The sequence below is a fragment of the Melospiza georgiana genome, chromosome 6 (genome assembly GCF_028018845.1).
Source record: "Melospiza georgiana isolate bMelGeo1 chromosome 6, bMelGeo1.pri, whole genome shotgun sequence".
In the NCBI taxonomy this organism is placed as follows: Eukaryota; Metazoa; Chordata; class Aves; order Passeriformes; family Passerellidae; genus Melospiza; species Melospiza georgiana.
Window position 1 is genome coordinate 17,420,730 of NC_080435.1, and position 15,583 is coordinate 17,436,312.

Consider the following 15,583-nt stretch of genomic DNA (forward strand, 5'->3'; position numbering starts at 1 on the left):
TTTGTGCACTTAATCCTTAAGACTACACTTTGCTAATATTACAAGCTTAATCCTTTCCTACAGAAGGTTTGGTAGGGTAATAAAATGTTAGGGCTTCAGACCTTTATTTGTAGTGTTTTTTGTGACTAGCTTGGAATGTGCTTTGTGTTCTAACCCAACATACTTTCTTCTTTGCACTTTCTACTCCCTTTTTGCTGAAACTAATTCCAGTTAAACTACTTCTCTTCTATAGCTGGTGAAGGGTGGTTATGTGACTAGTAATGAGGGTATTTAAAGCTATTCTCTACCTTCAATTCCTTCTCTTCTTGGTCAGGAACGGCATCCTGATGCTAGAGCTGCTTTACTTTAGTGTGGCTTTCAGTCTTGCTCAAAGGAGCTGCAGCCTCTCAGTGCTCTGACAGCTGTTTGTAGAAAGGGCTCAGAAGGGAAATGGATGAACTTTAGAGCTTATTTGGATTCATTTTGCATTCATTTATTAGACTTTGCGTGGAAGTTTGCTCTGTCTGAGCAAACATTGTGTGTCAGCAAGAAATTAATGTCTGTGAATAAGATGTAGGGCAGGGAAAAGGTGGAAACATCTTTGTAGTTTTCACAGAGCTGGCAGACCTTTGGCAGTGCAGCCTGTGAGTACAGCACAGAAACTATCCCTGCAAGAACTATCTCTGCACCTTTTTTCTTTACAAACTCCCAGATATATTCTCTGCTGAAGGTAGTACAGCTATTTCATGCAATAATAAGTTAAACAGTCCTAATGACTTCAAGTGTTTCTGAATTTATACTTCCCATCATTGCTTGTTCTTGACTTTCACACAGTCATTCTTAATATGAGCTTGTATACATCTGTGCTTGTAATAATTAATCATTTGTTAAAGAGATGAAGCACGTGTTATCTTATAAAAATATTGTGGCATTACCTCTCTGTATGTACCATAGTAGTAATTTTTCTATCTTTAAAAAAAAATGAGAAAATCCGGAAGGTCCCTGGAGTGGGAAAAAAACCCTGCTCTGAAGGTACTGATGAAATATAAAATTGCTTTTATACAACAGGTTTTTTACAGAATTTTGAGGCACTTTGATATTATTTGCAAATGATTTGAAGGAGATCGTCAGAAACTAGGTAGAGAGGGCTAGAGAGCATTTTGTATTTAAGCATTTGTTTCATTCAAACTTATCTGTATTTTCAGTCAGTGACAGCTGGTGGCTGTGGGGGATGGATTTTGGGTTTGACTGGGATTATTTTTTTGCTCTGTAGTTACTGGATGGAAGAGAGACTGTTTTCCAAAAAGCATTTGGAGCCTGATGCAAAAATACTGGTAGCTAAGAGTTGCATTTTGCAAAGGCTTGGTGATGCTTACTGAGATCTGCTCTGTACTAAGTAGGAACTTCCTTGGACAGGTGGAAAGGAAAAAGGGGAAAAGGATTTTCAGTAGGATTTGCCTCAGCTGCAGCTGATTCTCAGTTCCTCAAAAGCCAAACAGAGGAGTTCAATCTCCAACTCTTCAGATAGTGTTTTTTAAACTGAAAGTGCCTCTGGGATCACTTACCTATTTGAAGTCCTTGCTAAATAGGGCAAATTTGTAATAAAATTTTAAAAAGAAAGAAAAAGTCTATCCTCAGTCCTGCAGACTGTGTACTTCTGGTTAAGTGACTACACTGTATCCTAATTTTTAAAGATTTTTTGGGCTTTTTATAATGGCAGTCAAGTTTTATGAGATACCTTTCTTTGTGAGAGAAAAGTGAAGATCTCAACTGATGAAATTTAGGTGATAATAGAAATGTAAAAGTCTTTTCTACAAGTACAAAAATCAATTTCATTAAATAGCTACGATTTATGAGTCAACAGTAGTTAATATCACTCGCTATAGATTTGTATTTAACTTTTAGATGTAATTTCTTTAAACAGTGAGTTCCCCTGTTGAGCTTATAATAATGCAGGCACTTTGCTGGGTGCATGATGACTTGAATGAAGTGGACATTGGCAGCTATATCCTGAAAGTCTGTGGCCAAGAAGAAGTTTTACAGAAGTAAGCAAACTCTTTTTCATTAATTCTTAATTTCATGCTTTTTGACACAGTTACTGGAAAGTGTATCTCTAGTGATTAAATGTGTGAAAGAAACCTTAAAAATGTAATGTATTTTGCGAAAATATTAGAAGTTTTTGGAGTTGCTCTGGGATGCAGCAAAGTAGGTTGTCATCAACTCTGTTCTAATGCAGATGCATGTTTCTAGAGCATTTCTGTATTGTAGCTTTTGACCACTCTTCCAATCTCAGAAATTGCAAAAAAAATAAAGATGAACTGTTTTCTAATAAATTGGTGGAGTTGTGATTTGCAGGGTTTTGTTTGTTTCTTGGTTTGATTTTTGTTTTTTTTTGTTGTAATTTTTTTCCAAAGCCAAATGGTTTAATAAGCCCCATTCTGGGTTAGAATATTTCAGTGTTAACCTTTGTGATTAAGAGCTGTAGCACAAGTGCAGGTATCTGCAATACTGTATAAAAACTTGTGCAGAAGTAAAAATCGGACCAAGGATGGCACGGAAATTGATTCACCATTTCCTTACTTCATGGCAACAAGTTGCCTGGAATATTTGGTGTGATTTTTGGTTGTGACTGTGGCTGCTTTTGTTTCTCAGCAAGCACTGCATAGGAAGCCACGAGTACATCCAGAGCTGCCGCAAGTGGGACACGGACATCAGCCTGCAGCTGCTGACCCGCAGCGCCATGTGCAGCGACCTGGCACGCACCGTGAGTGCTCCTGCTCTGCAGGCTGGCATCTCTGGTGGCACTGGCACATCAGCATGCCTGCTTGCTCTGGGAAATGCCCTCTTTATCCTGCCAGAGAGTGAAATACATTACTGAGTTTTCACAAGGCAAATTACATAAATATGGGTAATGCCTCTTACTAGAGCCAAGTATTTTATACCTGGAAATGGTATGCTAGCAGTGGGACTAAACTTGAGGCTTGGAAAAGAAGGAACAAATTTAGAGTTAAATAAAAGCTGGGAACAGTGTTTGAGTTTAATTAAATGTGTGTCAGACCATGGAAGAGGAAGGAAGGAGTATCTGGTATCTGCATAGTTGGGCACTTGATGGTTGTTTCTTCCCTCTGCCCCCATGTGTACACATTTCACAGGCTATTAAGTAGTTATTTGTTTTCCCTTTTAAAGAGATCACCTTACATATTTCCCCTTCAACACCCCAGGTGTTAGTAATTAACTCTCCAAAATGTTATAGAAAGGTGAGAACTGGACTTAGTACCTCATGTTTTATTGCAGGAAGATGATGACAGGACACCTGTACATCTAACCAAACACCTCCACAAAGTAGAAAAGCCTTTCAGAGAACCTATCATAAGGTAATGTTTTGTGGTTATTTTAATAATCAATTGCTGATCACCGCTGAATTCCTGACCAAGGTGGTGTTCTGTTCTTGTACTTGTGTTCAAGAGCTTTTATTTCTTGCAGGTCTTCCATTGAAGAGCTTCTTGAGGTGTATCACAAGCAAGTGAACATAGCCCTTAAGAATGAGGTAAGGTTTATTGCTGAACCCAAAGTGACCAAAGTCACTGGTGAGGTAGCTGGCAAAAAGACTCACAGGTTTTCTTGGGGAAACTGAGAATCTGAGCAAACTGTGAAATTGTAATCATGGGTATTTAGATTTCTGCTCTTCTTTGCTTCCTGGCTTTTCTTGCAAACCATTTATTACCTGATAATCACAACTAGAAATGTATCTTCCCAAGTCCTGGGATGCAAAGTAACCTCTGCCCCAAACATGCTGGAAGAGGTTAATTCAGGAGAATAGGGAAGAAGTCAGAATTCTGACTATGGCTGTTGTTGACAGCCATGAAGGATGTATTTACTAACAGATAAAAATCTGCATAATAGAGAGCAGTAACAGTTGTGTACAATGGGAGTTAGAACTGAAGCATGTTTGGAACATACAAATAAGTTCTACACAAAGCATAATAATGTTTTTTTCTGTGTTATTCAATTAATTTAAAATACCCTGTCAAAAAATTGTTTGTTTTGGTGTATGACAGGTAGCTTTAAGCAGGTTGTATGTTGAATAGTTTAGAGTAATATCTCATCTGCAAAAGCTTATGGATATGACCTGCTCATTTCTCAAAGGAGAAGCTGCTTTTAACTGCTGATAGTAATGTAACTTGGAGTCTTAAATGCTTTAACATTAGATAACTGTGTTTTTTAACCAGTCTTGAAATGAAGTACTTAATTGCAATACTTTTCATTTCCACTATGTTTGTTTGCCTCTCCAGGAATGCAGGCCTGAACAAGCTGCTGTCTGCTATTTCCATACTCCCTTAATATTATTTAATTCCCTTGCTGCTGATTCACCACGTTCTCAAGGGTAGTTTTGAACACAACCTTTTTGTAGAGGAGTGAGCTGTTAGTGCTCCCTGCCATGGTGGTGCTTTTGTTGCTTTGCTCCTGCAGCTGCTTCAGCTTCTTTGTTTAGCTGTGATTTCACAGGCTGAGATGAGGAATGCAAAACATCTCGATTCACATTTGTGTTCTACCCTGTGTTGAGCTTGTAGGAAATTGAGCTTTCTGAGGTTGGGAGATGTGGTTTGTAGGTGGTGATGATTAGGTCCAAATAGCAGCAGTTCTGCATTTGAATTTTTTACTTCATGAAGTGAATTCCTTTACATATTCAGTAGCTGAAGATTGCTAATCCAGGTGAAGAAGGGTAATCCATAAATAATTGCACGTGGGCTTTGATTTCACATTGTTGAACACTCTGAAAGTTATCAATTGTCTTTTTATTGAGATTTGAGAGCCTGTGAGGAAAAAAGCAGTGGAAATTTCTCCTTCCATGTCACAAAGAAGCTGTTACCTTCAATTTGTTAGCTTTGGAAGAATGGCTTAAATATTTACAGTGTCTTCTGACTTCTGTGGTTATTTTCTTACCAGAGCAGTTAATTGTTGCCAGGTAGCTCTCAGTTTAAAAACTTTCTGATTCAAATGGCTTCTTTGCTATCCATTTGTAGGAAGGCTACAAGTATATGTCTGGGAGAGTGGTGGTTGGGAATCAACTTACATCTTAGTGAGAGAGTATTGCAATAGTTTTTCCTCTTATTTAGCTGTAAGTGCTCAGAAGTTATTGTGAAAGAAACCTACTTTAAAAAGTAAACTATTATTTTGAGGCAAATATTTTAATTTTCTACATGTGTTCTTTAAAATTGAGTGAAGACTTTCCTTACATTAAAAAACAAACCCCAGGAAACCTAGGATAATTCAGATTTCACTCAAGTGACTTTTCTTCTGTTGGAAGAGTAGAAGGAAGAGAATATTAGGAGCAGCTCAACTTTGTCTTAAGTAGCCTACAAACATAAATTAAAGTGAAATAAAAAAGATTAGTTCCATCATGGAAGGGGTACTGTAGTGTAAGTAGTAGAAGTGTCAGTGTAATTTAAACCTGTGGACTGAAATTGAAGCACTGCTTCTTTAGCATTGTTTCCTCACACTAATTCAATATTCTTTTTTGAACTGCACTTTCTTTTTAGGCCATGAGGGAAACCGAGCTTTGTATCTCATTAGAAAATAATTGTTTCCCAACAGTTCAATAGAAAAATGGTTGGGAACCTGCTAATGTTTCCTGGAACCTCCTAATGTAATCCTCCTCATTCTAGGATCTGTACTGCTGTGTTTTTGGCATTCATAAGGTAGTTCTCAATATTGAGTTTTTTCTTCATTCCAGTCATTACAACACAATTTATTATAATGGAGATGTGCATCTCATAGTGATGTTTTCTTGGCAATTCATTAAAAAAACATTAAAGCAATGCTGGGTTTCACAATTGTGATCAGACCAATCTGTTCTCTCATACATTCCTTAATAGAACCAGCATAAAGCAGTAGATCATGTAATTAAGACTGTCAGAAAAATCTGTTCTACATTGGATTGTGTAGAGACTCCTGCAATAACGGAATCAGTGAAGAAGCTCAGGAGGGCTGTTAATCTCCCAAGGATTAAAAATGCTGAGGTAAACTTTCTCTCTATAAATTGCATGTTTTAACTGATAAATTTTATTTTACAGTCTTTAGTAGCTGGAAATACCAGCAACAGTTCTGTCAGGGTTCTGTTGGGATTTTTTGTTGGGTTTTATTTATTTATTTATCTGTTTTACTTGACATCTTCCATTTATTTTGACTTCTCTCTGCTGTTAATGCATTCATCACTTGCTCTGGGAATATTTTCCTTTTTCTAAATAGTGACTTTTAAAATCAGTTTTTAAAGTACTGTTTTCTGGTTCTGTAACTAGAAACTTGTGTCACAGCAGATGCCACTAAATCTGACTGAGAGAAACTGACAGGAGCTCATGCTGTCTAAAATTAATGCAGTTGTGCTTTAAAGGAGGAATTGACATCATGTATTTTCCCAGCAGTGTTTGTGACTAGCAATAGCATCTTTAAACTCTTAACAGTTCATGCTCCTGCATTCCTGAGCATAAGGACAAGCCCAAAATCTCTCAAACAGCCCAGAATTTCATGATGCAACTGCCTTCTAATGAATGGTTCAGTTGAGCAGGACAGTCTCAAGTTATGTTGTCAAAAACAGTCATTAAGTGGAGATGTGTGCAAATAAAAAAGCTGAATAACCTTATAATGCTATTTCTGTTGTCCTGCTGCCTTACCAGAGTGGCAACTCATGTGATGCTCTATTTGCTTTTGGCTTCATCAGTTCAGTGATGTGTTTGTAATACTGAGCAGAAGACAGATAAATATAGTTGTCACAAGAACTAAAATTCTTACAGGGAAGTGCAGAAGACATTAAGACAACATAGTGAAATACAGCATATAAATATTTTTCAGTGTTTGCTTTTTGGTAGGAGAAAGCTGTAGAAATAATTAGATTACAGTGTACAAATAGCTCCCAAAAATAATAGTGTAGAAATAATTGGATTACAGTGTACAAGTAGCTCCCAAAAATTAGATTACAGTGTACAAATAGCTCCAGTAGAATTTGAAAAAGGTGAGATTTTATTAATAAAACCCTGCGATTATTTTATGGTGGACATTGCCTTACACAGTATGCAGGCATGTAGGCTGCTTTGAGAAACAAAAATGCTATAAGTATTGGAGACTGTTGCATTGTAATCTTTTGTAAGATATTGTTTGATTTTATTTTTTTCAAAGTAAATCTTTGTGGTTGGACAAAGTGACTGCATTTTTGTAAGAATGTGAATTTTTTTGATATTCAAACTTTAAGTTGAAGATGCTCAATTAGTACACTAGAAGTGTAAGGAGAGCTTTCATCTTCTGCAGCACTTGTGGCAGACTTTGTAGGAAGTTAGGAATTCACTGGGGTTTGATTTTAAACCACAAGCTTAGTTTTCATTAAAAATTTTAGTTTTATCAGGGCTTGAATTGGGCATGAAACCCTTCCTGATTAGAAGGGAGTGAATTCCCATGATTTGTTTGTCACCTCTTGGTTTCAACATTGTCTTTGTTGAGACTAGACATTGCTGTGATATTGCATCATGTTGAGACTTCCATTTTAGCAGACCAAGAAGCAGAGAGATTGTACAAAGTGATAGTCCTTACTGTTCATTTTCTCAGTTGTTTAATACTTTTTTTATTCAGTAAATTTATATTTATAAATTTACTGAATAAAATGCCACAAACAAAACAAAAAAAAAAAGAGCTGTTTAAAGCTGTTCAGATTTAAATTACTGGTAAATAAGCTAATGACTTCTGCTTTCATCCATAACAGCCCTGAGCAAGTTTTATGTCTACTTAGAGAAGTTAGATTATCCTGGGCAATATTCCAATGTACTGTGTCTTTCTGAACTTCATATAAAACATGTCAAAGCAGTTGACTTGACAAAAAATGAGCTTTTGGACTTGGTGAATAGTTGCTGCATCATATGGAAATTGTGATGCTGTTAGTTAACTCTTGAGGAACTTTGAGTGAAAAGATTTGTTACATAAACTTAAATATGAGCCTAATTCAGATAGTTCATAATTTCTGTATAAGATACTTAATAGCTGTGAAAAACTAATATGGATTTTCAGTATTGAAATTTCCTCTGATTTTATTGTGTAGGTATCCTTAAAATGTGGTGATGACAATAGCAAGAGTCCCTCTGGTGAGTAAAGCGCTTCAAGTTTTATTTAGAAACTGTTCGGAGGCAGCTAATTTAGGAAGAAATGCATTCAAAATAAATTATCATTTAGGTTCACTGCGGCCTGAACACCCTCTGAAAGTGAGTCTGGACCAGTTAACAAGAGCAGTTGAGGCCCTTCTGCAACTCCACACAAATTCCTGTAGCACTTCAGCAGCAATTTCTCCAGAAGAGAGTAGGAGTACCAAGGAAGCTTGGACTGCCACAGAACATCTCCAGTTCACAATATTTGCTGCTCATGGAATTTCTTCTGGTTGGGTGTCAAAGTAAGTGACTTACCTATTGTAAAATTCCTCCTTTTATTTATTTATATATTTATATATAAATATAATTTTTAATGGGATTTTTATGTTTTTATGTTTAAATTTTTCCTTACCCAGTTATGAAAAATACTACTTGATTTGCTCTCTGACTCATAATGGGAAAGATCTCTTCAAACCTGTTCAGTCCAAGAAGGTTGGCACATACAAGAACTTCTTCTACTTGATTAAATGGGATGAACTGTAAGTGACTTCAGTCTGTTAAAACTCAATAAAATGTTTTGTTTTAGCTAGCTGCTGAATGCTGTCATTCAAGCAACTCTTGGTTCTAATTGCATTTCAAGCTTCCAAAGAACAATTTACTGATCAAAATCAGAAATATTTTTCCAAATGGTATTTCAGTACTCATTGTAAAAGGGGGAATGGGAATGCTGGACAAGTGCCCTGTACTAATGTGTTTGTAGCATAAAATTACAGGGAGATGGGAAGGTCATAACATTCCTTGCAATGGGAATGGCTTGTGCTGCTTTAAGAGAGATTAAAAAATAAAACTTGCTTTTATGTACAGCTCAATTTATGTAAATGGAGAGGAAAAGCAATGTCACACTTTTACTAACATGAATGCTGAGTCAGTTTTTATTCCACATACAGAAGGTAGAAAGGAAGAAGGAAGGGCATGCAGAGAAAAGATAGGGAGATCATGGCAGGTGGTATCTGCTAACTGAAAGAGGAATATTCTTCATTATCTGTGCACGACTTAATCTCTGCCACTTGATTATCAGGCAGCCTGTCATGTCTGAGGCATCATGTGAGCTCCATGGTGCCCCATATCTGCTCTCCTGACTGGTTTTGAAGGTCAGAGATAGACCCTAAGGAATACCCTGAGAGTTTGTGGTGAACAAATTATTTCAGATCAGCACTGAGAGTTTCTAGAACACTTACCTTCAGAGAGTACTCCTGCTACCTTTTTTTTCTGGTGATGAAGGGATTAAATGTCAGATCTTTTGCTGGCAGGTACTGGTGTATTACAGTGAAAGGTCTGCTAGATTGCTCAAAAGCTGCTGACAGCAGCGTGGTGCTTTATAGTGTAATTGTCATGTTCTACAGAGAAATCAAACTAAAAGAACATTTTTAGGCTGTAAAAACAGTGTAAACAAAAGTGGAAGCTTGAACAGCTCAGTGAAGTGTATACTCCTCAGCTGCTTGCTTTATGGATTTTGTACTATTTAGAATTTAACTTTTAGTAGTTTTTGATTCTTTCATTTGGATGGGAAACTATTGGCAGCTGACACTTTCAATCTGAAAAATTAGGGGGTGGCTAACATGGAGTTCTGTGTGCCCTTCCTAGTGAGTGGAGTGGGAAAACTGGTTATGCTGGACAGTCAATTGTGTGCAAGGAATGTGATTTAATAGACAGAGATTAAAAGGGTTGTTCCAAATATGACTGTAGTGCAGGAGTGTAATTTAGCAGGTTTTACAAACCATTGGCATGGGAGATGAAGTAGAGTGAAATATGATTGCATGGATATTTAACACTTGTTCTTCAATGTTAATTGACTTTTTGAAAGCAAGAGGCATAAATGGATTATATGGATAAGCCTGTAACTTACTAACTGCTGCCTTTTTTCTAATTGACTTATTTTTAATACTTTTATTTTATAGAATAATTTTCCCCATCCAGATTTCACAGTTGCCTTTGGAATCAGTCTTACGTCTGACTTTGTTTGGAATCCTAAATCAAAGTAGTGGGAGTTCCCCTGACTCAAATAAGCAGAGAAAGGGCCCAGAGAATTTGGGTCAGGTTTCTCTCCCTCTGTTTGATTTTAGGCGGTGAGTATCCAAAATATGGGTAAGATTATCAATATGATTTGCTCTGTGTAGGGCTTCCTCCACACCCATAACTACAGAAATTGACTCTCTGATATTGAATATAGTGGGCTATGATAAAGGTAGGAAGTGTAAACTGTACTGATACAGAAAAAGTACATTTCATTAAATAGAGGACAAAACGTGGTCTTGTGTTGTAGGATTTCCATCTCACTAGCTGAAAAAAACTTCACTGCTGGAGGAAGTTGAATATTGTTTGGATGATTATACCCAGAATATTCTAAAATTATTCCTTTTGATTCAGAATTGGATTTATTTTAAACAATTAAAATAAAGGGATAATTAGCAAGTGTGTTAAACTTGTGGCATGTTTCTGGTTTGAACTGGCTTTTCTTCCAATACAGCTGCTGGATGCTGTTACGTGCTTTTTACTAAGAATGAAAAGCCTGCTGTAACTTTGCTAAGCTGAGTGTTTCTGGATTGATTCAAGTTGCTTTGTTCTTCCAGCTTTGATTACAAAGCTCATTCCAAAACACTTATCACTGGGACAGCCACTCAGTGAGACATTAACCAGTAGGCTGGAACCACAGTCCCCAAATTAGACATCATGGTGCAGAAGTGATCACACCACTGTGAAACAGCTTCTGCATTCATGCTTAGTTTCCTATTTATGTCTGCTGCTGACTTCTAGGGCTTACTGTGAGTTTAAATTGTCAAGCAAGGCTGCAGAAAGGCAGTCAGGTCTTTCCTGGACAGTTACTGCCATGTGTTGCCTGTGCCTGTTTCGTGTGCTTTGCATCCTCTGGTTCTGGGTTTGACTTTACTTGTTCTGCTTTCTCTTTTGTCTGGTGATGATTCCAACAGCTTGAGGGTGTCACAGAGTTTAGGATTTCCTGCATTGCAAAGATGGCCTGCAGCTGCTTTCAGTCTCCACCAGAGCTTGGATTTCTTTTCACAAATAATGCTTATTTCAACTTTCTGTTTAAATGCTGCATTTCAGTCTGCTATCTAAATACCACATTTCACAGTATTTGAAAGCACAGCTTTTTATTTGAATTGCAAATTTATTTTGTCTTGATGGTGTTCTCATAGGAGTTAGTTTGGGGAGAAAACTGTATTTTCTGTTTATGCAGAGGACTACAATGGTGTGTGTTGTGCCAGAGCTTGCTGCGTGGCCTGTATGTAAGAGCTGTAGAGATGCTTAGTGATCTAATCCACTTGCAGTCCACATAAATTAAATCCAGACCAAGGTAATTAAAAGTGGTAGCCAGATATTCCAGTTACAGTTGAAAATAGCATCAATGGCAGGCAGGAGCTACAACTTGAAACTAACTGAAATAAGGGGAGAACAAGACTGGTCATTTGTGTGTTTTGGAAGAATCCATGGCCGAGTTAAAATTCCCTTTGCTGAAATGCATGTGGAGTGTCTGAAGTCATCATTGCTTGTGGATGAGACAGAAGGCTGTGGCAACTGTATTAAATTGGAGAAGTATGAAAAAGAATAAGCTGTTCAGTTGTGCTTTAGTGGCATGATTTGGTAATCTCTATTGGTATGACAAGCTCCTAGTTAATCAATATTTACATATCTGTTCTTTATTTGAAATACATATAAAACCTGAAGCATCTTTCAAAATGTACTTAAGGCTTGGCCTTCAAGCAGTCTTTTGAGCAACATTTTGATTTTGAAAGACTGATGGAAGTTTTCTGTAGCTAACATTCAACACTTAGTTGATCTATGAAGTGTCTTCAGTTGTACCCTACTACAGCTGGAAATGATATTAATGTTAGGAATACACTGGCAAATATAAATGTCATTTGATATGCCCTTGCAGAATCTGGTAATGTGAGAAGTCCAGCAAATGGTGATGCCTGTAAGATTCATATGCCTGGGCCTTTTTTCTAGAAGCTAAGGAAAGTGTGTGTGTGTTCAGTTTTTTTCTCAGAAGCAAAAGTATTCCTTTTCTGACTTAAAGAATAGGGAGCACCTAATTTATCTGTGTCAACTGAACTTTTTCCTTTGCCTTTTCCACCTAGAAGTGTGTGCATCCCTTTAAAGCACTTAAAGTACAGACGACAGCCAGTGAAAATCAGTAAATTAATTTGACAATAATATTTTGGTGAAGTAAAGAGACTGTGATGCTAATAACCTGTACATGTTCTTTTCTCAGATTGTTAACTAGTGGGACAAAACTGTTGCAACTGTGGACCACATCACATCCTCATCATGTGTCAGGGGTGACCAGCAAGAAAGGAAATATGGAAAGAATAGTGCTGCAGGTTATACATACTTCTGATTTATTCTGTGCTTTGTTTGAATGTTGTGATTTGTTGTAAGTCATATTAGGTAAATGTTTTGGGGAAAGGGAAAGTACTGCTCAGTAATGTTTAAGTCAATATAGAATAGTGATTACTAAACTATAAGGGCAAAGAATGGGAAGCTCCTGGAAGTCTCTGCAAATCTGTTATTGAATAGCTGTCTGGAAGTAAGAGAATTCAGAAGTGCTTTGGCATGACATGCTGCCAGCACTGGGAGAGAATGTTTTTGAAAGCAGTCCATAGAAATGGGTGCTGAGATGGGAGTTGTCTGGACACCAGCAGTAGCAATTCCAGCTCCTTACAGAACACAAGCACTTCTCTTTCTCAATTCAGAGTTCAATTTTCCCTCCAAAGAGAAGGTGCCTTACTAGGCATGGCTCAGCAGTCCCAAAACATGGCCTGAGTGAGTGGCTAGGTGGAAACCACTGGTGTGGGTTTGAACAGCTCTGATTATCTGTGCTCTAAGCATTTCTCACTTCTCTTCTGAGGAGTGCTCCAGCCACTGCAATGTGCAATAACTCAGCTGTACATTTAGGAGCTGTAGTCATGTAGAAGAATTGAGATGGAAAAAAATAGTCAGCAAACAGTATCTGGGGACTGTTGCACTTGTAGAACCAAAGAGTTCAGATACCCAAACATCTGAGCTTTTCTCTTTTTTTTTTTTTTTTTTTTTTCAGATTGATTTCCCATCCCACGCTTTTGATATTGAATATAAAATTCCTCAAGCTGCAAAGACTACTGTGCATCATTCTGTAGAAACATTAGAAAAACCATTGAGAGAACGTCTCCTTGCCATTCTCTCCAAGGATAGCACCATTGGGTATGTCCATCTCTTCTTCAAAAAGAGCTGGGCTCTTTTTGCACATGACAATTTGTAAATAGGGTATGGAATACTTATGTATTCTTGAGTTTCTGTTAATTTTTTTAATATATTTTGAAGACCTGTAGAGACTTAAAAAAGAGATTGAATTAAACATGTGAAATCATGGTACCGACTTAATGAATTTCCTTCCATTTTCCTTGGCTGCTGCTGTTAGTTTCTTGCAACAAGACTGCTGCCCCTTTGCCTGCCTATTGTAGTCACCTGTTCCTACCTGGCAGTTTCTCAGTTCCAGGGAGTTCCAGCAGTGGCTGTTCATGTGCCATGGGAGCTTTTCTGGCAGCCTTTCCTACTCATCTGCACAAAAAATAAATTAGTGGTTTTGGTTTATTTCAGATTATACTAAAACTTAATTTTAGTCCTGCCCAAATTATAAATTTGAACAAATGTTTCCTTAATGTTTGAGGCTTTGTTTGGCTTCTTGTTTTGACTTTTGTGGAGGAAAGAATAATTTCAATGTAATTCCATTCTGTGTGTTAATTTATCTGCCTAAATACAGCAGTCAGTGGCATTGGGGTTATTCAGGTGATGGTTTGTCATGTGCATTATAAACTGAGATGCTCTTGTCTGCAGGCTGTCAAAAGAAGATAAAGAATTTCTGTGGGAGAAGAGACATTATTGTCATAGCCATCCTAATAGCCTACCAAAAATACTGGTTAGTGCCCCTCACTGGGACTGGGCAAGTCTTCCAGAAATATATTCATTACTTCAGAGGTGGCCTCCTTTATCACCCTTAGCTGCACTGGAACTACTTGATTCAAAGTAAGAAAACTGTAAATAAACTTTCCTGTATCTTGTTCAGTATTAAATGACTCTTCTTTGATAGAAGATCCTGGAATGGTGTTCTGTGGGAAAAAACTGCTGAATTTCTTGCAGAAAAAGTTAAATATTTTTAAAATTTTAAAGAACTCCATGTATGCTTTATTGATGTAGGCTTAACCAAGTCATGTAGTGAAAGCACAGCAATTGTGGTTAGAGTTCTGAAGTTTAACATGCAACAGGACAGGAGTTTATACAGACAGAGTTTTGAGAGGTTTTGATTGTGTTTGTCCTAAACATGCACATGTGGTTGCATCTTAGGTGATGAAGGGCCTTGTAGGTCCCTTATTGATCTTTTAAAGACTTTATATGATTGCTTTTCTATCTAGCTGATCTCAAAAAAAAAGAATAAGAAAAAATCCTATATGAGCAGAGAAAATGTGATGTGGATTTGTGGTGACTTTCTAGGTTTGCTGATCAGGAAGTACGAAATACAGCTGTGAACTGGATAAAGACATTGACTGATGATGAGTTAACAGATTTCCTCCCTCAGTTCGTGCAGGTAAGACTTGCTGCCTACACAGAGGTTTGAATTTTTCTGGTTCTTGAAAACCCAAAGGAATTGCTTCTGACCAGTAGCAGAAGTGCAGTTGAGTGCCTCTAACTGAAATGCACAGTAGGGGAAACAATTTGAATAAATAATCTCTTTGTGACTGTCCAAAGTATTTGTGGTAACTCTGTCTGTGCATTAGTCACAAAATATATCTTCATCAGGAATTAAATGCAGACCTGATTTATGTCATTTCCATTGTATTTAGGCATTGAAGTATGAAACCTACCTTGACAGTGCTCTTGTGAAATTTCTTCTGGCTCGGGCACTGGGAAGCATTCGGGTTGCACACTACCTGTACTGGTAAGGGGTTCTTTGTTCATTGCTCATGTAATGTGTGTGCCACAAGATTAATATTGTAGATAAAAAGTCCTTCTTAACATCATCATTCAATAACATAACAATGATTGTTGTGAATGGTGATTATACAGAATGTAGATCCTGGTTGTTTGTTTTTTTAATGAAGCATAGTGCCTCTACAAAGCACAAACCTTCAGACATACATAGTACTGGTTCACTAAACTATTTTAATGTCTTAATATTGTATTATTTGCTGTATTTTCCATAGGAAAAATTAACTTCTATCCTTTATTTCAGGCTTCTTAAGGATACACTGTATGATACAAAGTTTGGTGTAAGATATGAGCAAATTCTTGGAGCTTTTCTTTCAGTCTGTGGAAAAAGGCTGAGGGAAGAGCTGGAGAAGCAGACCAGGCTAGTGCAGCTCTTTGGAATGGTAGCAGAAAGAGTAAAGCAAATGAGTGGATCTGCTCGGCAGGTGTGTATATAT

General features: G+C 37.3%; 1 protein-coding gene across 2 annotated transcripts in view; it reads left to right on the forward strand.

Annotated features, from left to right (window-relative positions):
- The window catches only part of PIK3C2A (phosphatidylinositol-4-phosphate 3-kinase catalytic subunit type 2 alpha), a 50,287-nt gene that overhangs the window by 20,815 nt on the left and 13,889 nt on the right, over window positions 1–15,583 (forward strand). For both annotated transcript variants that reach the window (XM_058026393.1, XM_058026394.1), the window contains exons 5-19: window positions 1,904–2,024; window positions 2,632–2,743; window positions 3,274–3,353; window positions 3,463–3,526; window positions 5,856–5,999; window positions 8,063–8,105; window positions 8,194–8,407; window positions 8,522–8,644; window positions 10,064–10,231; window positions 12,397–12,505; window positions 13,222–13,364; window positions 13,998–14,186; window positions 14,652–14,745; window positions 15,002–15,096; window positions 15,391–15,571. In XM_058026393.1, the coding sequence (XP_057882376.1) occupies window positions 1,904–2,024; window positions 2,632–2,743; window positions 3,274–3,353; window positions 3,463–3,526; window positions 5,856–5,999; window positions 8,063–8,105; window positions 8,194–8,407; window positions 8,522–8,644; window positions 10,064–10,231; window positions 12,397–12,505; window positions 13,222–13,364; window positions 13,998–14,186; window positions 14,652–14,745; window positions 15,002–15,096; window positions 15,391–15,571 (1,880 nt within the window). The remainder of the gene's footprint in view (window positions 1–1,903; window positions 2,025–2,631; window positions 2,744–3,273; window positions 3,354–3,462; window positions 3,527–5,855; window positions 6,000–8,062; window positions 8,106–8,193; window positions 8,408–8,521; window positions 8,645–10,063; window positions 10,232–12,396; window positions 12,506–13,221; window positions 13,365–13,997; window positions 14,187–14,651; window positions 14,746–15,001; window positions 15,097–15,390; window positions 15,572–15,583) is intronic.